At 46.7% G+C, this 22249-nt stretch overlaps 1 protein-coding gene across 7 annotated transcripts in view; it reads left to right on the plus strand.

The window, feature by feature from the left end:
* CCDC85A (coiled-coil domain containing 85A) overlaps window positions 1-22249 on the plus strand; it is a 172857-nt gene that overhangs the window by 24628 nt on the left and 125980 nt on the right. For 2 of the 7 annotated variants that reach the window (XM_081854829.1, XM_081854830.1), the window contains exon 3: window positions 18882-18961. The exons of the other annotated variants lie outside the window; for them this stretch is intronic. In XM_081854829.1, coding sequence (XP_081710955.1) covers window positions 18882-18919 — 38 coding nt within the window. In that variant the 3' untranslated portion in view covers window positions 18920-18961. The remainder of the gene's footprint in view (window positions 1-18881; window positions 18962-22249) is intronic. 7 annotated transcript variants of the gene reach the window in all.

Raw genomic sequence — 22249 nt, forward strand, 5'->3', positions numbered from 1 at the left:
CCTGCAAATTCTGGAAGGCACTGCCTTGGCTGTCCTTGCCACAGACAGCTTAATAGTCTGGTAAGGAGGGTTTGGCAGTGTTAGAAACTCAGGTATATAAGCCAGGTGCCCAATGGCTCCCTCAACCAAGTTGCCAAAACGGAACGTCTTTAGAATTCTATCCGCTGTATTTCATCTTCACAATTGGAGTGAATTTCTGGAACCAAAATGCTTTTTCTGTGCAGCCTGAGCAGGAGCAGTCACTATTAAGAAAAACAGTTTGGAAGAGGCCAATATGTATGTGGATTTTCCCTGGATCAAGTGTCTTTTCTTCCTTAAGTTCTCAAAGCTTTTAACGTAGCTCACGGTTGTCATCTGAACTAGCTTGATGTTCAAAGTTCATGAATTGGCTCCCAGTACATTTCCGAGCACAATTCAAAGTGTTGGTGCTGACCTTTAAAGCCCTAAACAGCCTCGGGTCCAGTATACCTGAAGGAGCGAAGGAGCGTCTCCACCCCCATCTTTCGGCACGGACACTGAAGTCCAGCGCTGAGGGCCTTCTGGCGGTTCCCTCGCTGCGAGAAGTGAGGTTACAGAGAACCAGGCAGAGGGCCTTCTTGGTAATGGCGCCTGCCCTGTGGAACGCCCTCCCATCAGGAAATAAGCAACTATTTTACTTTTTAAAAGACAACTGAAGGCACCCCTGTTTAGAGAAGTTTTTAATGTTTGATGCTGTATTGTTTTTAATATTCACTTGGAAGCTGCCCAGAGTGGCTGAGGAAACCCAGCCAGATGGGCGGGGTATAAATAAAAAATTATTACTATTATATTATATAACTGAGAATCAATCACAGTCAGTCCATCTTTAAAAAATAAGATTTTAGAGCCATCTTGCCCCAAAATGGCAACTAGGCATAACGTTGGTTTAAGGAGCCATTTGGAGCTTAGCTTTTATATCTGAGTTTCTAACACTGACCTGGAGATGTTGGGGATTGTACCTCCAATCTTTTTTAGCCCTTGGCTTAGAGAGACAGTCTACGTGGCTCCTCCTTATGCCTTCTCTGTACATCTCCAGTTTCTCCTGCTTTTCGTTTCTTTCTGAGCACCCTCTCCTGTGGCAGCTTTCCTGAGCAGCTGGACTTTACAGCTGGCTTGACAGCCAGGAAATGTTGCCTGCACATTCCGGCCTTGCCTGCACCGCCATCTGTTCCTTGGCATTCAAACCCGCCGGTTAACCTTGTTGTATCTGGTTCAGGAAGCACCAAATCAGTCCCGAGAACATTGCAAACGAATTGAGAGCTTGGCATCTGAAAGCCAAGGCAACCAAAGCCAAATTGGGCAAAGACCTTGAGCGCCATCTCCTGATATATGAAAGCGCTGGATTTCCCAGAGGCTCTTGGCCCAGAAGGCCATGCTTGCTTTTTCAGACCCTTCAGCATGATGGATTCACAAACCATAACTACTACTTCTTCTTCTTCTTCTTCTTCTTCTTCTTCTTCTTCTTCTATCACTTGTAGCCGAGTAAGATGGTCTTCCAAAACAGGGTTTTATCAGTGAGTCCATAAGTGACTGTGGAGGCCAATTTTGGATCCATATGCCCTTCCACACTGGGGACATAGGTTTCAGCACTGGAGTTGATCATGGTGAGGGTTTGCCAAGCGTGCCTTCCTCTTAGCACGTTTCTCCCTTGTGTCCTGAGTTCGAACGTCTTCAGAGCCCACGACACCATTGGTAAAGGCTGTTCTCCAACTGGAGCACCAGTGTTTCCCAGTTGTCGGTGTTTATACTACATTTTTTTAGATTTCCCTTGAGAGAGTCTCTAAACCTCTTTTGTTGACCACCGACATTACACTTTCCATTTTTAAGTTTGAAATAGAGTAGATGCTTTGGAATGCAATGATCAGGCATCCGTACAACATGCCCAGTCCAACGATGACCAGTCCAATGTATAGGGCACCATTGAAGTTTGAGACCCCAAGGTATGCCAACGTATAGAACTGGAAACAAGAATTTGTCACTTGATTCCCCCCCCCCATATATATTTTTTTGTTTGTAAGCAGTTTTGGATGGGTTTTGCCTGGAAAAGCAGATGGCGGTTATCCCCACTGCCTTGCGGGTTATCTTTGGGAGAAGTAACAGCTAAGGAGCAAACCCTACACAAATCAGAGTTGGGTGCACAAACTCGATGGGGTTGAGGTCTCTACAGTCATCCAGTGTCTGCTGGGATGGGGCTCAGGACCCCCCCCCAATCTTGAGGGGGCAGAGGAGTCCTGGTGGGATGTTGCCTCGGGCTGCGCTACATCAAGAGACGCCAGTGCGAATGTTGCGTCAGGTAGAGAGTCAAGGCTGCTCTCTGCTCCCTTGCAATACAGTGGTACCTCGGGTTAAGTACTTAATTCATTCGTTCTGGAGGTCCGTTCTTAACCTGAAACTGTACTTAACCTGAAGCATCACTTTAGCTAATGGGGCCTCCCGCTGCCGCCGCGCGATTTCTGTTCTCATCCTGAAGCAAAGTTCTTAACCCGAGGTACTATTTCAGAGTTAGCAGAATCTGTAACCTGAAGCGTATGTAAACCGAGGTACCACTGTATCAGCACCTGCAATTCCTAATAAAGAAGCCTCTGGCTTTTTTTTTTTTAAAAAAAAAAAAGTTATTTTAAACATTTTTTTCCCAATTCATTATATATATATCACTGCTCTTTTCTTTCAACATGCTGGAGACGCACTCCTGCTGTATGTCATGCCTGTTTTGCCTGGCTAATTTGCTTCTTCCTTCTAATTTCTTCTAATTTGCTTCTTCCTTGCCTTGGTGGTGGGTAGAGAGAGAGATGAAATGAACATTCATAGGTCCACCCACTTTTCCCACTGACCTCGCCCACCCCTGGTACACAGCTCTCCAAAGGAAACAGATGCCCTCACCTCTGTCACAAGTGATGGTTGTTTGATCCAGAAAGACCTTTCTACTCAAAGCCTTTTCTTGAGGTCTGGCTGGACTCGGGGAGCAGGGTGCTCGGCTCGTATAACTCAGCTCTTTTTAAATAGCATACTGGCTTTCTCTTCAGTACAGTTAATGAAGTATAAAGCACGAGGTTGGCAGGGTTTTCTTGGAAATATAGCTGCGATTAGGGAGCCTGAGTGAGCAACACTGATTTTAATGCATAACTACATTAGTGTAATTCTTGGCAACTGCCGCTTACTTAACCTCTTCATTCCTTTAGGATTTATAAGGCACATTAATCACAGGCCTTCGCCTCCTCTGTGCATAGACTGTAGGTTATTATTTAAGCTTTCCAACCGAAGAAATTGGAACATTTTAGAACAGGGCTTCCCTGAAAGTGACAGGGATGAGGTGTTAGTAAATTTGCCAGTTTATTTTTACTGCTCCTCTGCTTTTGATGGTGGCCTGATGCTTAAATGTGAACCTTTTCTAAAGGAAAATACGGATGGGGTCCCTTGTCTCATGTACTTAATCCAGCCTTCACTGGGACCCAATAACTTTTCTCTCTGTATAAGCAGCAGTTAAACCATGAACTCTCAGATTAACCATAGTTTCTGCTTTGTCCAAACCAGGAAACAATGGTGACCAGATTTGGAACAAGCCAGGATATTAAACCAACTTCCAAGCTGTTGGGTTGAATGTCCTGGTTTGCTCCAAAGCTGGTAATTATAATTCCCTGGTTCAGATGAAATGTGAATTGTGGTTAATTAATTAGAGGTTTCTGGGTTTAATTGCTGCTCACAGCAATGGGAGGAGTGAAGGGGCTGCATTCATGGCCATGCTTTGGCTTAATTAGTAAGGATATGATTGCCAGTGTTAGAGACTTCAGATTCTGTAAATTCAGAATCTAGACCAGAATGGAAAAATCCAGGCAGCAATATTTTTTATTGACTTTGGTTTATTTGTCAGACAAGCAAAGCAAAGTGGGTACATTCAGGAAAAATGAGAGAATGCCCACGAACACCAGGGGCAGACAACTTTTATACCTTTTGGCAAAAGCACAGTTCAGCCCTTGACCCAGCCCTCAAACATTCCCCTTTATGCATATTAATTGAAACTCAACCAATTAAAGAATTGATGGTGGCCCTTCGGTTCCAGGCTGCATTATCCGCAAGGTGGTGCTGTAAGCTTATAAACCTCTTGACCTACATACCCTTCCTAGTAAAGCCGCATTGACCATCTGTTAGACTTGTGGCGAGCTACCTTCTCCTGTTGCTCATTTGTGGTGGGCTACATCTTCCTGTTGTTCGCTCTATTCTCGGTCTGTTTACTGGAATTGGGTCAGCAGCTAGAGCAGGTGTGAAGTGCTCAGACCACATTTGCTGCATTTGCAAAGAATGCTTTTGCAAACAGAAGAGAGATAGCTTTTAGCTTTTAGCTTGCTTTCTAAGATGGCTTTCAGCTTATAAAATGGCTCCAGCCTGGCTCTCCAAAGTGGACCCAGGTGGACCCCTGGTCCTCACTCCTTCATTCCCCCCTTTCCATCACGAAAATGCTGACCAATTCCGGTTCATCATTTTCGTTTTGATGGATCAATAGGTACCACATCATAGAGAGCCAGATGGGAAAAGTTGGCATGGGAGGCCAGGGGACTCTTTCCCGCTTTGGCCAATGCCAGCAAAAATACATGAACATCCAAAGAAATAGGGCAATACATACCACTCCTACCCACCAACCTCAATATTTCCATAGTTCCTCCCACCAATACTCGGGGTCATTCCTAATATTCTTTTACTGCTGAAGGGCCCACTGATATTCATATTCAATTATTTGCTGGGCCTCAGGGGTGACTCTCCACCTTATTTCGGAAGCTCCCACCACTTGGATCAACTTCCCAACTATTCCCGGTGGGTGGGGACCCCTGTGGTCTCCTGGGAGAGTACTATATCCAAAAGGGGCTTCTTCTTCCACGTAAATGATGTTGCACCCACAAGAATATATCCACCCCTGCAACGGCCTGACACACACGGAGTGACTATATCAAGGGGTTCTGGTCCCAATACCAAAAGTCCTAGTGGTGCCTCTAAATTTGCTGGAGAGCAAGTTTCTACGCTGGGGACGCTGCCCTCGGGCACCCCTCCCATCCAATTCTTCTGGAACTAGGTGCCCTGTCTGTCTACTGGGTGGCAACTCTTATGCAGCCACAAGAATACCCTGCCACATTCAAGGGTGGAGTTACCAGGCCCAGTAGTTCAGGCAGTATTCTGGGATTTTGGGAGACTCGAGCCACCACAATAATCAGAGGTGGTGCTGCAGAATTTACAGGCACCTGTTCAGCAATTTTAATGTGCACCTGATTCAGACACCCTCCCATGCAACACCTGGAGTAAGATTTTGGCCTGGTTTATCAAATGGGGTTGGTACAGTGGTACCCCGCAAGACGAACCAGTCATAGCAGAGGTCAGCAGGCCAATAGGGTTGGTATGGCTCGGTAGGGTCAGGGCAATAAGACATAGAGCAAATCAATACAGAAAATAAGAGAGAAAAGATAAAGTCTTTGTGACTGTCCTTGTGATGAGTAGTCGCAGGATCTCGTTGCCCGTGGCTCAACGCATTCCCGGTAGCGTCAAACACAAGGTGATGATCAGCTTCAGAGGGTCAGCAGGATTTCAGACGCGTGTGATGTACCCAGGGGATCACCTCGGCTACTTTCACTGCAGTTGGGGATGAGGGGGTCGCCAGACGCTGTCACCCAGAGGAACTGGTGAACCGGCTCAGTGAGACTGCCGCGGGACTGCACGATGTACGCTCGAGGGAATACCTGGAAAGGAAGCAAACACACACGACAAACAAAGGGATTGCACTTGTCCTTGGGTGATGTGATCTCTCATCCGCCCCAAACTGGCGGGGGTGTCTCAAAAGCTCAAAGGGTGATCTCAGTCTCTTGGTTGGCGCACAGGACACAGTTTTGGGATATAGCAGCAGTTAATTATAGCAGCAGTTAGTTAAGATAGGTTGGGGATGTAGAATATTCTCCCAAGGTGTGCTTTAGCAGTTGGGCCTCCCAAATGGGTGGATTCGTGGTAATTCTTCACAATGACACTGGCCAGATGCTGGGGCACCAAAAACACGGCTGTCTGGTCCTTCCTGGAGCGTTGCTCCTTCTTGGCTTGCCCACTGCTGTTCATAACGCGGTTCCACATCATCTGGAGTGAGTTCTGGGATTATTCTTTTGGCATAGCAGGCATTTCCTGGAAATCTGGGCTGCCAGTTGATAAAGGTTGGCTATATAGACATACTTCTCCAGCTGCTTGGTTGTGGCATCTGGCCTCATGTGGGTGGACTCATAGTATCTGGTTTGTTAGCAGTGCTTAAGATCGCTTCTGGGACCACTGCTCCAATAACTGAGGCTGGGGCTGGTTCCCGGGCTGCTTCCTTGGCCACTCTGTCTGCCAATCGATTTCCCTTGGCCACTTCTCCTGGTCCAGTCTTGTGTCCATAATCTCAATGCAATCGTGTGTCTGCTCCTCACCTTCTCCTACCGGCAACAGGGTAGCTGGGTTGAGGGCGGTGGTGACCACTGGTGGAGGTTTCAGAGCTGCCTCACAAGCTGCATTATCTGCTTTCCGGTCGCCTCTAGTGACCATGTTCCGACCTTTGCCATGGCCTTTGCAGTGCATCACATCAATCTCTTTGGGGGCCCATACAGCTTCTAGTAACGTCTCAACTTCTGGACCGTATTTCAGAGCTTTCCCGGCTCTTTCCATAGGGCGCCATGCGCATGCAGGGTTAAGAAGGCATATTTAGAATCAGTATAGATGTTAGCCTTGCATCCAGCTGCCAATTGCATGGCAATGCCTTTCGCTGTTGGACTTCACCTCAAAGGACAAATAACTCTTGGAGACTTTGGCCTCCTCAGAACTCTTGGAATGGCTTGCCTGGCCTGCACCCCCACTTTTGGGTGCTCTATTGCCTGAGGAACAGCTTGCAACTGCCTTTTCAGCCTTTCTCCAACACACAGTCCATCACACAGATGCATTGAACCGTAGAAACAACTTCCCAAAACAGCCTCAGCCCCCTCTGGGCTTGGTACTCAGCCCCCTCTGGGCTTGGTACTCTTTCTGGGCATCCTCTAGGCCCCTCTGGTCTGGCTTCTACTGTGGCCTGACATGCCGTCTTCACTGCTTGCCACACAACCCAGGGCTGCTCAAGAGCATCAACCACGTCTGCTTCACAAGCCTCCACTGCGCCTGTAAACTTCTTAATGGGCTGGGCAAAGCCTGTTTCAGCCTGTGTACTTTCCCATAGCTGCTTTTCTGCCAGTCAGTAATACATGCATTTTGACCAGACTTCCCAATTGGCTCCATGCAGCCTTTTACAGGGGTAATTCTTATGGCCTTGCTGTTGCTGAGCAGGCATCTTCCTCCCCTTGGCTGCGGGTCTCTGAATGGCTACGGCGGACCCCTCAGGTCCCTGGGCTGTGAGCCATTGCCGTGCCTAACACTGCTGCCTTTTCTTTCCTCCACTGCTTTTTCTCCCTCTTCTCAGCCTCTCCTCTTTGTTTAAACACCTTCTGGGCGATGGCCATGAGCTGAGATCTGGACATGTCCTGGAACTCAGGCTGTTTTTGGATTTTGGTTCTAATGTCCTTTGCACATTGTCCTATGATAGGTACTTAGAGCATTGCGATTGTCCACATTATTTGGGTCCCACTGTGGGTTGGTTAAGGGATATCGTTGAGGCCACTCTGCCTCCTGAACCTGCTGTTCTTTTAGGTGTTCTAAAGCCTGTGTATTAATTCTCCTCCTTTCCTCTGAAGTAAAGAGAGTGTTCAGCAATTGCTGACAGTCTGTCCAGGTAGGCTCATGTGCTGCAAATATGGAGGACAGCAAGTCCACCATTGCCTGGGGCTTCTCAGCAAACGCAGGACTGTGGGTCTTCCAATTCATCAAATCAATGGTGGTGAGGGGGACATATTGAAGGGTGAATGTCCTAGGCTGTGGTGGCGGGGCAGGTGGGGCAGGGACATTTTGAGCACCGTCTTGCCCTGCCGGAGGTGCAGGGGGTGGAGGTGGTGGATTGTCAAAAACCACGCGAAGGGGGGGCAGGACTGCTGTCCCTGCCTCTACACTGGACGTGGGCTGATTGGATCTGCACTGTTTTAGGTACTTTCAAAAGGCTTTTTCTCGACCCCTGTGATAAGCGTCTGCAGCATCTCGATACATAGTGGTCGAACTTCTGTATTTGCTCATCTTTTTCCTCAATTCTGTAAGACTGGGGTATAATTCATCCAGGACCTGGTCACTGGGCTCTGCCTTGTGTACTTCTGGGCTGGCTGGCAGCTCCCCCCTTTCCTGCTTCGGCTCCTGGGGCCGCATATCGGGGCAGCGGTGGAGCTTTGAGGATATGGGGCTGTCCCTGTCCTCCCAAGGGGGGCCACCACGGCACTTTTGCCTCGGATCCCTGGTAAATGGGCTTCTTGAGGCGTTTTCCTGCCTGTGCTCCTTTAATTTCATTGATCAGTCTTATATTTCTTCAGCCAGGGGGGTGGGGGGGTTCTCTATTATCACATAAATCTCTAGAACTTCATCCATGTTCACAAACTCATCCAAGTTAAATGGAGAAAGTTCTTCCTCTTTTTTTTTTTAATTTTATGCAGTTGTTTTTTTTTTTTTTTAACTTCTAGTAGCTCTGCCAGCAGACACCTGACCTTGGCTGCTCACACCCTGTGGTCAGCTTCAGGTGTCCGGCTTGCTTCTTCATCTGTTCCCTCATCCTTTTTCTGTGGCAACTAACTTGTCAACTGTGGTGGCCACAAAGATGCAGGTCTTCTCTTGAGGCTCCTCTGCCTAAGCCTCAAACCAGGGGTCTGTTACAGTGTTCTCTGAGACACACCTGAGCTCTGAGCCATCCAGCTGGTGCCTGATTAAGGGCACCAATTAAATTGTCCTCCCTGTCTCAACTGTAACTTCTATAGGTCTGAAACCATTTCGTATTTCCTAGCCATAGACCACCTCTCACTGGTCATCAGAGAAGCTAGGGGGCTGCTGGTGGTTTCCCTGATGTGTTCCAAACTGCCGCTGATCACAGAGGTACCCAGCTCTTCCCTAACTAAATTCTGGGATTTAGGTTGACCTTCCTGGTCAAGCTGTAGTTACTATAGGGATCAAAACTATTGGAGGTCTGCAAGGCTCATGTGCTTCCCAGTTCAGTAATGGGCTTTGGAGAAACTAGGAGGCTTGCCTTACTACCAAAGCCACAGCTCAGCAGAGAATTCTCCAGCTCTGCCTGGCTGAACTCTTGCCTTCATTGAGGTCCAGAGATCTGAAACCTTTGTATACACTCTAGTTCTGTATACTAACTTGGATAACCTAAGGGATCTCTGGAGCGATCCCCTCCATCGCTCCCAAATCTGAATCTGAGTCTGAAACTCTTCCCTAAGTAGATACTCAGCCTCAAAAGAGATACTCCTTGTTGCCCTGTCCCAGCTAGGGCCTCTATGTTTCTGAAAGATTTGATGCCTGATGACTGAGGAACAGGCATCAGAAAAATTTGGGGGTGGTTATTCCTTTGAGGCCTCCTCTCTCTGATTGCAAGCAGTTTGGGCCAAATCAAAAGCATTCAAAAGGACTACATTGGCTTGCTTCAGACCCCATTTTTTCAGATACTCCGCTGAATCCTTTCTTGAAATTGTTCAGCATGCACTGTAGGAGAGTTATTGGACCTTTCGAGCCACCCCCTCCCATATTTAATATGGTCCTTGTGCAGCGTCCCCAAACACCAAACACACACACATGTAGTTCCCAATTTTCCTTGCCCAGTCGAGCTCGCGCTGCTGGGAAACGAAGTACTTATTGGTTCTACCCCAGGGGAATACCCTGGGGTTACACACACACATGCACCAAGTGCCTCTTTCACTGGACGCTGTACCACACACTAGCCTCCCGGTTCCCCCCCTTTTTCCTTTCTGCCTTCCTTATACCTTTAAATCCTTAAGCGTGGGTGGTTTTCAGGGGCCAACTCTACCCTTACTGCCACCAAGCACGCTGGACAGGTGATCAGTCTGTCCCTTCTCCTTAGCCAAGGAGGTTTCCTATGTCCTCAGGGCCCTTTGCCCATGTACTCACCCCAGCCGGCTGGTCTCTGCCCTGTTCTCCCAACCTCGGTCCTTCAATCCGTTGTCTCCTCTCACAGGATCCAGCAGAAGGGTCAAATTGGCTTCGCCCTCCTCCGAAGAAAAACCTCGGTGGCGCCAGGAGTAAGCGGCCTATTGGCTCTTCCCCTGCGCCCTGTCTAGAAAAGGACAAGGGAGCTGCCTTCTGGTCTTTTTGAGGACTTAAGGTCCTTGATCCGAGTCACCTGTGGCACCAGAAATGTTAGAGACTTCAGATTCTGTAAATTCAGAATCTAGACCAGAATGGAAAAATCCAGGCAGCAATATTTTTTATTGACTTTGGTTTATTTGTCAGACAAGCAAAGCAAAGTGGGTACATTCAGGAAAAATGAGAGAATGCCCACGAACACCAGGGGCAGACAACTTTTATACCTTTTGGCAAAAGCACAGTTCAGCCCTTGACCCAGCCCTCAAACATTCCCCTTTATGCATATTAATTGAAACTCAACCAATTAAAGAATTGATGGTGGCCCTTCGGTTCCAGGCTGCATTATCCGCAAGGTGGTGCTGTAAGCTTATAAACCTCTTGACCTACATACCCTTCCTAGTAAAGCCGCATTGACCATCTGTTAGACTTGTGGCGAGCTACCTTCTCCTGTTGCTCATTTGTGGTGGGCTACATCTTCCTGTTGTTCGCTCTATTCTCGGTCTGTTTACTGGAATTGGGTCAGCAGCTAGAGCAGGTGTGAAGTGCTCAGACCACATTTGCTGCATTTGCAAAGAATGCTTTTGCAAACAGAAGAGAGATAGCTTTTAGCTTTTAGCTTGCTTTCTAAGATGGCTTTCAGCTTATAAAATGGCTCCAGCCTGGCTCTCCAAAGTGGACCCAGGTGGACCCCTGGTCCTCACTCCTTCACCAGAACATGTCCTGGATGTGAATAAGATTATACAAGTGCACAACATTTTGCTCCAGAAGCATATGTACCATGTTACGTTCAGCTGAACCCTTTTTGCTCCATGTTACAGCTTACAAAATATCCCTTTTGTGTGTTTGAAGTAGAATGCCCCTGTGCACAGCTCCAATTGGCTGGTGTCCATAACGTCAAACACCCACCTCCCCTCCATTGCAGGAGCAGTTTTACGACCCTCAAATAAGCATTGTTTTTACTGCAGTTTCAGTGCAATCAAGATCTCGGTGGATATGCAATTGTTAGAGAAAGGAAAGGTCTGACAGCATGGGAGAGGGTCGGCTTCATTGGCTTGTATTTCTTCCACTTACGTTGTAATGTTCGGAGGAGGATGGTGAAAATTCTGCTGTAATAATAATAATAATAATAATAATAATAATAATAATTTATTATTTATACCCCGCCCATCTGGCTGGGTTTCCCCAGCCACTCTGGGCGGCTTCCAACAAAACACTAAAATACAATAACCTATTAAACATTAAAAGCTTCCCTAAACAGGGCTGCATTTAGATGTCTTCTAAAAGTTTGGTAGTTATTTTTCTCTTTGACATCTGGTGGGAGGGCTTTCCACAGGGCGGGTGCCACTACCAAGAAGGCCCTCTGCCTGGTTCCCTGTAACTTGGCTTCTCGCAGCGAGGGAACTGCCAGAAGGCCCTCAGTGCTGGACCTCAGTGTCCGGGTAGAACGATGGAGGTGGAGACGTTCCTTCAGGTATACTGGACCGAGGCCGTTTAGGGCTTTATAGGTCAGCACCAACACTTTGAATTGTGCTCGGAAATGTACTGGGAGCCAGTGTAGGTCTTTCAAGACTGGTGTTATATGGTCTCGGTGGCCGCTCCCAGTCACCAGTCTAGCTGCCGCATTCTGTGGCTCCTTTATATATAATCATGCAATAATAAAGCGTTAATTATCCAAAATGCTTATATTTAGGTTTGCGCGCGCTCTCTCTCTCTCTCACTCTCTCTCTCTCTCCATCTACTGTAGTGATTCAGTTTCTGGCTGGTAAGGGGTTAGGGAGAGTTAGTCCCAAACTTGACAGGGGAGATGCTGGGGATTGAACTTGAGACATTCTGCAGTCAAAGCAGATGCTCTATCGCTGAGCTACGGCCCTTTCCCATCAGTGCTGCCCAACAGGGAAGATGAAGGAACTGACTGGCCAATAGGACGTAAGCACCACGAAAGTACCAGCTGTGCTTTCTCTCACCGCAGCAGAAGAACATGCTGTACAGATGGTTATTCTGCTATTCCATTGCACTCAAGGGTCCCAAAGCACATCTCTCTTTAGAGATTGGCAATAAAAGGTTGCAGGCCCAGCTCCGGGTTGATTTTACCTATTGGTTTTAGAGAGAGGAAGCATTGCTTTAATTACTGCTCAAAGCTGAATTCAGCTCCTCTTCCGCCACTTCCAGATATGATCCCCTTTTTTATTATGACAACAAGAGAGGCATTATGTTCAATTAGTCGGCTCGAAATAAACATTGACCAGGTGGTATTTGAATGGAAGTCTCTGTTGAAAAAGCATCAGATTGAACGCACCAGTTTTTTCCACGCTTGTGCTAAGGATTGGGCAAATTTGTTTGTTTGTTTTTGGGTTTATGTCCCTGCCGTTTGTCACAAGATCCCAGCAATAAATAAATGAAAACATGTTTTAAAAATGGCAGCGTAGAACGTATCAACTGCCTGTTAGCTCAGAAAACAACAGCCGACCCACTAAGTTGAAAATGCTTGTAAGTTTTTAGCTGATGCCTGAACCTGACTATCTTGACCAGGGGTCAGCAAGCTTCTTCAGCCTTGGGCCGGTCCACAGTCCCTGAGACCATGTGGTGGGCCGGACTATATTTTGGAAAAAAAAAGAACAAATTCCTACGCCCCACAAATAACCCAGAGATGCATTTTCAATAAAAGGACACATTCTACTCATGTAAAAACACGCTGATTCCCGGACCATCCACGAGCTGGATTGAGAAGGCGCTTGGGCCGCATCCGGCCCACGGGCCTTAGGTTGCCTACCCTTGATCTTGACTCATTTCATTCTGGGTTGAGAATTGGGTGATAATTGGCCTCAGCTGCCCTGGTGACTAAAGTTCTTTGGGCAGTGGTTCTCAAACATTTTTCTTCGGACCACACTTTTAGAATAAATATTTGCCCATGCCACACCAAATTTTAATTGGAAAACAAAAGGAAAGAACTCCAAGCTGTGTTTTTTTTTCTTTACTTTAAAAACAAAACAAAACACAGAGGACAACTAATTTATAATATGATCATGGGGCATCAAAAAAGTATAAAGCAATGCAGCTACGTAAGAACACGTATTATCCCCAAAATAGAATGAGCCTCTTACATATGTACCTTAAGTATTTATACAAACTCATTGAGAGGTATATGCTTGCTTTTGCCAGATAATCTCATTTATATTAGGTCAATTTTGAGACAAACAAACTCTCGTCTCCTCACCAGTACAAATAAGCGTTTCTCTCTTTCTGAATGTTCATATTTGTCAGAACTGAAAATCCCTCTTCACAGTATGTCATAGAGAACTGCAGAACAACAGCCAATGTTCTTGAAGAGAGGCATGGATATTGTTTCTGGTGGTATATTCCTACTGCACTGAAATGCTCAAATGTTTCTTTGATTGTACTCAAACCTTCTTGCCATACTTGCCACCCTCTCCTGCCTCACCTGCTTGACATGCCACACCTTTTGAGAACCACTGACTTTGAGTCAGAGGAAGTGTGACCCTATTGATTCTCCTAGATATCTCAGTTGACCATGGTATCTGCCTAGCTCAGTGGTGGCCAAACGTGGCCCTCCAGCTGTTTTTGGACTACAACTCCCATCGTCCCTAGCTAACAGGACCGGTGGTCAGGGATGATGGGAATTGTAGTCCCCAAACAGCTGGAGGGCCAAGTCTGGCCACCACTGGCCCTAGCTTGTCTTTGTAAGTTGGGGCTTGGAGACACCATGGAATTACTCCTACTTGGTTCCAGAGGGTGTGTGCCCTGACCCATGTGGGGTGCCCTAGGGCATGCCTTTGTCCCCAATACTATTTAATTAATATCTCTATAAAATCACGGGGGGTGTCATTAGGAGATTTTGGGGCAAGGCGTCACCAGTATGCTGATGATGGCCACCTCTGGTACTTGGTATCATCTAAATCATGAGAGGCCATGTATGTGCCTGAATGTGACAGAATCCTAACAAACCTCTCTGGATGGCTGATTCTCAGGTCTAGGAATTGTGTACCTGTCCTGGATGGAAATGCATTCTTTCTGAAGGAGCAGTGCATCCTTTGGGGATGCTTCTTAGTCCATCTCCATCCCTAATGGCTCAGGTGATTGTAGTCACCTTTGTTGTTGTTTAGTAGTGTTCGACTCTTCGTGACCCCCCTGGACCAGAGCACACCAGGCACTCCTGTCTCCCACTGCCTCCCGCAGTTTGGTCAAACTCATGCTGGTAGCTTCGAGAACACTGTCCAATCATCTCGTCCTCTGTCGTCCCCTTCTCCTTGTGCCCTCCATCTTTCCCAACATCAGGGTCTTTTCCAGGGAGTCTTCTCTTCTCACGAGGTGGCCAAAGTATTGGAGCCTCAGCTTCAGGATCTGTCCTTCCAGTGAGCACTCAGGGCTGATTTCCTTCAGAATGGATAGGTTTGATCTTCTTGCAGTCCATGGGACTCTCAAGAGTCTCCTCCTTGGGAGCCAGTGTGGTGTAGTGGTTAAGAGCGGTAGTCTCCTAATCTGAGGAACCGGGTTCGCGTCTCCGCTCCTCCACATGCAGCTGCTGGGTGACCTTGGGCCAGTCACACTTCTGTGAAGTCTCTCAGCCCCACTCACCTCACAGAGTGTTTGTTGTGGGGGAGGAAGGGAAAGGAGAATGTTAGCCGCTTTGAGACTCCTTAAAGGGAGTGAAAGGCGGGATATCAAATCCAAACTCTTCTTCTTCTTCTTCTCTAGCACTGTAGTCACCTTGGAGGGCTCATTACAGACTCAGTGCATCCATTGTGACTCTCCGTGACTGGGAGAGCCTTGCCATAGTAGTTGCACCCGATTTGGCAGATCTGCACTGGCTGGCTATTAGCTACGTTCAAATTTTTGGTGATGGCACTTAAAGCCCTAAACAACTTGGGACCAGGAGACCCCTTCCCCCAGTACAAACCAAGACGATTTTTTGAAATTCTCTGAGGAGACCCCGCTGTTCATTCCCCAAGTGTTACTTGTTGACAGCATGGGCACATGTCTTCTTAGTGATAGCTTCCACCCTCTGGAATGCCCGCCTTTGGGGAATTAATGAGGTGGCGTCAGTAATGACCTTTAAACACCTCTTAAAAGCTTTCCTAGACCTCAACTCTTTAATTCTCCATTTTGAACTTTGCTCAGCTGTCTCCGCAATACTTTATGCAGTTCTGTTCTGGTTCTATCCAGTTTTTCGAAACTTCGTTTGCATTTCTATTGTTTTTATGGAAATCATTTAGGGATTTTTTACAAAGTAGTGTAGGATTTTAACAAATAAGCAAGCTAACAAATAACTTCCAGAGAGGCTGCATTCCACATCCAGAGTGCTTTTGTGATACCTGTGACCTAGATCTTCCTCTGCATTTTTGACCTTTGCACATTCTTTGTTTGTGCTGTTAGTTTCTCATTTCACATGGGGTGAGATTTGCCAGAATCTGGATTATGAACATTGGTCTGTGGCAGTCTGGTTGTTCTTGCATTGCAGGTGTGAGGCTGGGATGACCCTGGACCCTAAAGGCTATGAAAGTTATGGAATATTTTGCATGCTAAAGTTGAAAACATTTAGTGGTAACAAATAACCACTTTGGTGTGATTCTTTTCCTTGGTGTGATTTTTTAAAGGAACCGCTTTAGGCTATGTGAACAGCATGAATATCATATTATAGATTTGCCCAATCAAATAAAATAAAAAACCAACCCCTTGGTCAATTTTAACCTGTCAAATACTGTCTAATAGTTGACTAGTGTTCAATTCTTTGATTGATTAGAAGAGTTAAAGGGAGAAAATGACTTTTATTAAAACAGTTGTCTTTCAGAAGATTCTAAAAGGTTTACAGAGCCTTGAACAAGTGATTCCTTCTCTCCACAGCAAAGACAATGGATTCAGCAGTAGCAGTGGTTGGGAAAAAAAGTTATTTGGGGTAGGTAGGGCAAAACTCATAGGTGAAAGTAGCAGTTCAGAGCTTCCTTCCATATTCCTCAAATCCCTTCGATCCTGAGCTGTTTCATGACGATGATGACTATATTTTTACCCCACCCATCTGGCTGGGTTTCCCCAGCTGCTCTGGGCGGCTTACAGAATATATAAAACATAATAAAGCATCAAACCTTTAAAACATCCCGATACAGGGCTGCCTTCAGATGTCTTCTAAAAGTTACATAGTTCTTAATCTCCTTGACTTCTGAAGGAAGGGCGCCACTACCAAGAAGGCCTTTTGCCTGGTTCCCTGTAACTTTGCTTCTCCCAGTGAGGCAAACCACCGGGAGATCCTCGGAGCTGGACTTCAGTGTCTGGGCTGGACGATGGGGTGGAGATGCTCCTTCAGGTATAAAGGACTGAGGCCGTTTAGGGCTTTAAAGGTCAGCACCAACACTTTGAGTTGTGCTTGGAAACGTACTGGGAGCCAATAGACCAAAGGGGATCTCGGAGTGAAAATGGTCACTGTCAGTGGTGGCCAAGCGCTTTTGCTTCTGCCACCTCAACCATGGGCCCTGTCAAAGAAAAATGTTGAAGGGGTAAGGAGTGCTACTTCCCTCTTGCTCTCTGAAATTGCTGCTCACTTCATCTGAATCTAACAGCTATTTACCAGCTCCATCTGGTACGCAGGCTGAGACCCTACCTGCCTGCAGACTGTCTGCACAGAGTGGTGCATGCTCTAGTTATCTCCCGCTTGGACTACTGCAATGCACTCTACGTGGGGCTGTTTGAAGGTGACCCGGAAACTACAACTAATCCAGAATGCGGCAGCTAGACTGGTGACTGGTGACCACCGAGACCATATAACACTGGTCCTGAAAGATCTTCATGGGTTCCCAGTACGTTTCCGAGCACAATTCAAAGTGTCGGTGTTGACCTTTAAAGCCCTAAACAGCCTCGGGTCCAGTATACCTGATGGAGCATCTCCACCCCCATCATCCAGCCCGGACACTGAGGTCCAGCCCCCAGGGCCTTCTGGTGCTTCCCTCCCTGTGAGAAGTGAGGTTACAGGGAACCAGGCAGAGGGCCTTCTTGGTAGTGGCGCCTGCCCTGTGGAACACACTCCCAGCAGGTGTCAAGACACTAAACAACTATTTTACTTTTAAAAGACATCTGAAGGCGGCCCTGTTTAGGGAAGTTTTTAATGTCTGATGCTGTATTGTTTTTAATATTTGGTTGGAAGCCGCCCAGAGTGGCTGGGGAAACTCAGCCAGATGGGCGTGGTGTAAATAATAAATAATAATAATTGTTGTTGTTGTTGTTGTTATTATTATTAGCTTTCTTCAGCGGGGAAGAAATAAATTATTATTATTATTATTATTATTATTATTATTATTATTAATGTTCTCATCTGCCTTGCCAGTGAGCATGCTGCGAGTTTGCTTCCTTCTTCCTCCTGAACCCCGTGTCCCAGTTCCTGTTCAAAGAGTCCTGCAGCTACAGCACATAGCCAATAGGAGGTGCTGGACGGTGTGGCTTAATCCATAGATCATAGGATTGTAGAGTTGGAAGGGACCCTGAGGATCATCTAGTTGAACCCCCATGCGATGCAGGAATATGCAGTTGGCCCATACGGGGGTCGAAACTGCGACATTGATGTTATCAGCCCCACATTCTCACCAACTGAACTATCCACCAGATTAATTGGCAAAGAGCAAGTCCTTTGGGGTGAGATGTAGGGCCAGGAGGGGGGCTGCCTTGAAATGAGGGGTGCGTGGCTTTGCGAGACTCTCTCTCCTACAAGGCTGCCCATTAAGCAACCCCAGTGTTCAGGCAAAAACCCAGGTTGGAATACTCGACAGTGGGCAGTCGATGGGCCGGTTGACAATACAGTGTTACCGTGGGTTAAGAACTTAATTCGTTCTGGTGGTCCGTTCTTAACTGAAACTGTTCTTAACCTGAGGTACCACTTTAGCTAATGGGGCCTCCTGCTGCCGCCACACGATTTCTGTTCTCATCCTGAAGCAAAGTTCTTAACCTGAGGTACTATTTCTGGGTTAGCGGAGTCTGTAACCTGAAGCGTCTGTAACCCGAGGTACCACTGTATTTGTCCGAGACCAGTATCCTATCCATACAGTGGTACCTCGGCTGAATAACTTAATTCGTTCCGGAGGTCCGTTCTTAACCTGAAACTGTTCTTAACCTGAGGTACCACTTTAGCTAATGGGGCCTCCCGCTGCCGCCGTGCGATTTCTGTTCTCATCCTGAAGCAAAGTTCTTAACCCGAGGTACTATTTCTGGGTTAGCGGAGTCTGTCACCTGAAGCATCTGTAACCTGGAGCGTCTGTAACCCGAGGTACCACTGTATTTGTCCGAGACCAGTATCCTATCCATATACAGTGGTACCTCGGGATGCAAACGGGATCTGTTTTGGAGACCTGTTCACATCCTGAACGGAAGACAAGACGCGACGGCGCGTCTGCGCGTGCACGGATCGGGTTTCGCCACCTCTGCGCATGCGCGTGTCATCATTTTGAGTGTCTGCGCATGCGCGAGAGACAAAACCCAGAAGTAACATGCTCCGTTACTTCTGGGTTGCTGTGGAGTGCAACTCGAATGCACATTCAACTTGAGGTATGACTGTATTGTCCGTAATCCTAGAAAAGTCAGATGCAATATCAAAGCATAGCATTTTAAACTATAGCACTCCAATGCGGTTTTTTGTTCCTAACCAGATCGCCTGCCACCAAGACCAAAGGCTCTGCAGTCTTAACTTAAACGGAGGAAGGTGAACGGAATCGGTGCCTCTCACCAGGTACAGGTTCTTAGCATCTTTTACTCTCTGTGGTGGGACTTTGGCGAGAGAGGAGACGAGAGCCCTGCTGCGGGAAATGTGGGCAGCCTCCACCCCCCCACCCCCTGTTGCTTGTAACAGAAGCAAACCCTGGACACAGTGGAGATTGTTGGATGAAACCTGGCAGACTCTCAGCTTTGGGTGGCTGCCCTCTTTTCTCTGCTGCCAAGAGACATGCCTTCCATTTTAGAAACAAACTGTCTGGCAAAATAAATCTTGTTCCAGGCCCGCTCAGAGGTCTGGAGGCTCCGGGAAAAGATAGATAGCTGTATTTTGAAACTTGTTGCTATTTTGGAACCATTGTGACAAGCTGTTTTAGGATTGTTGGCGCTTCTAAATTTATGAGTTCTGGCTGTATCCCTGCCTCCCATTCTGGATCCCTGTGGCGTGACAAGATTATCAGCGCTGCCGATTGGACATCTCTGCCCAGTGGATCCATCAGCTCATGTTTTGGCGTCAGTAGCGTGATGGTGAGTTGGACCAGGGTTCAACCGCCCGCCCCCAGGAAGCTTATGGGGAGCAGAGGGCAGTGCCATAGCTTGTGGGGGTGGGCACAGAGGTTGTTGTCCCATACAGGGGTCTGTTGGGCTTTACAGGGAATAAACCCAGACTGAAACCAATGGAAGATATAAGGAGCCAAGTTATGGATTGGTTACAATACCACCAGCTACACGATATGTTAAAATTAGATTTAAAAAATGGGTTCTTACGATACGATAATTTTTATTGTCATTGTCCCATACAGAACAAGGAAACTGAAAAAATCTACATCAGACATTCAAAACCCACAAGCTTGCTATCCCAGCCTGTTTAGCCCCCTAAAAACTCTGATACCCCAAAATTAAATACAGTATACTCCCATAGAGACTACCTTACACTGTGTTTAAAACCAAAAACGCATTTGGATTGAAACTGTTTCTCAGGCGGCTAATCCTAGTCTTAATAACCCTGTACCTTCTTCCAGAAGGCAGAAGCTGAAAGAGATCATTTCTGGGGTGCGCACTATCCTGCGCTATCTCTGCAGCTTTCTTATGACACCTGGAAGTGTAGATTTGATCAAAGGTGGGAAGAGTGCACCAGTTATTCTCTCTGCAGTTTTTACTTCTTGGACCAAACCTCACCATTTGAAAGAGAATTATTACAGAATATGGATAAACACTGGTCTAAAATGTATAAGTTTTTGCTAGAATGGGAAACAAAGGACAAGCTGGTCAAAGCTCCGGTGACACACTGGGCAATAGATATAGGACACAACATAGACTTAAACCTCTGGGAGAAATTTTGGAAAAATGATTTGAAATTTGCTGCGTGTTACACATTGAAAGAAAATTCTATGAAAATGATTCACATATGGTACTTAACTCAGAATAGGTTGGCTAAGATATAAAGAACAGAATCAGATATGTGTTGAAAATGTAAAGGAATGGAGGGAACATTTTTTCATATGTGGTGGACATGTAAAAAGGTAAAAAAAACCCCAAACAAACGGGGAGACGATCTGCAATGAGTTGAAAAAAAAATATTTGGAATAACCTTCCCCCAAAGACCGGAGTCGTTCCTGTTGGGAATAGTTCAAGCAGAAATTCCTGGGTGTCCAGAAAATGTATTTATGTATGCAACAATGGCAGCTCGAATTTCGTTAGCACAAAACTGGAAAGTGACGGAGGTCCCAGGCAAGGAGGATTGGCAACTTAAGACGTTAGATTATGCAGAACTAGCAGGTTTAACACATAGACTAAGAGAGCAAGAAGAATATGTATTCAAAGCAGGGTGGGAAATATTTATTGAGTATATGGAAAATAACCGTATGCAGCTGAAAACCCTGGCAGTATTAAGATCAAAACCTCAACAGAGTAATTCATATTTGAGTGCTGTAAGAGTGGAGAACTGATTAAAATGATTAAAGTAAAAAAAATGCAGGAATGATAAGCAAAATGAACCATGGAAGGAGAAGGATGGAAGTCACAGGACATATAAAACTATGTAAAATGTTTAATTTGAGATGTAAAATCGAAAATTCAATAAAAATTATTTATATGTATATAAAAAGAGGTTGTTGTCCCGGGTGCAAAATTGTTAGGGGCGCAAAATTTCAACAAGCAGTGCTTCCTCAGTACATCTGTATGCTTCCATTGCTGGGCTCTGCTGAAAACAACTTCTCCATATGAACCAGGAAGTGACCTCTGCAGACAACAGAACAACTCTTCTTTTCTGTGGATACGGACACTGAATGTGCATCCACACTCTGTCTGTTTTCCTCCATCCGCACGGGCCTGGGCACTAGCAACCTGTGCTACACCACTGGTGGTGGGCTTGGGAGAACTTTGGTGCCCTGGCAGGGATCACCATCAAGGATTTCTGCACTGAGCAGATGAGACCTTGAGCCAGCCTTCTAAATTTTCACAATGGCAGCGTGGCATCACTCTGGGCCACTGTGAGCAATTCAAATGGGCAGCTCTCTGTGGAGCAGGTGTAAATCTGCAATCTTATACACCAGTGACAGGGAACCTGTTTTCTTCCAGACGTTGCTTGGCTCCCACTTCACATCTTCTCTGACCATTGGTCATGCCGGCTGCGGGATAATGGAGATGGGAGTCCAGCAATACCCATGGTTCCTCATCCCTACGCCATAAAGAGTGTTCTCCCTCATGGAGAGCACGTGTTGCGGTGGGGGCCGACGAGACACCTCACTGTTGCTAGGCAAAAGGTTTGGCCATTCTTTTAAGCAGGGGTGGGCTGTTACTGGGGAAATTTATATGTTGCCATTTATTGATTGACAGCCCTATTTGTTAAATACAATACACGCAGTGACGAACTTCCTCTTTTCACTGCGTGCTTTGGATCACCCGCCCTCCCTTCCCTAATGTTAGGTTGTTTGCTTGACCTTGCTATGCCTGTCATGGGGTCGTCTGCCGTTGGGGCAGGGGCCTGGTAGGAATTTTGTCCATTTGGCTGATTGGCTGGTCCCATTTGGTTTTTTGCCTACTGCGTAGCAAATCGTCACAACTTGTAAGGTTGCGGTTAGGCATTGGTTTGGGAATTGGTTGGTGGAGGGGTATGGATTTGGCTGTGCCTGCCCCTCCAAAATGATGCTGCTGCTTCAAGGGTTTTCCGTTAAAGGAACCCAGGGGCTCCCCATGCTTTTGTCCGAAACCCCCTGGCAAGGGGCTAGGGCCCCTGGGAGCATTCTGGGGAGAGGTGAGGCATGGTTCCCAGTCCTGTCTCTCTCCCCAGGTGACTTACCCTTGC

The sequence above is a fragment of the Podarcis erhardii genome (genome assembly GCF_964252035.2).
Source record: "Podarcis erhardii genome assembly, chromosome: 3".
NCBI lineage: Eukaryota > Metazoa > Chordata > Lepidosauria > Squamata > Lacertidae > Podarcis > Podarcis erhardii.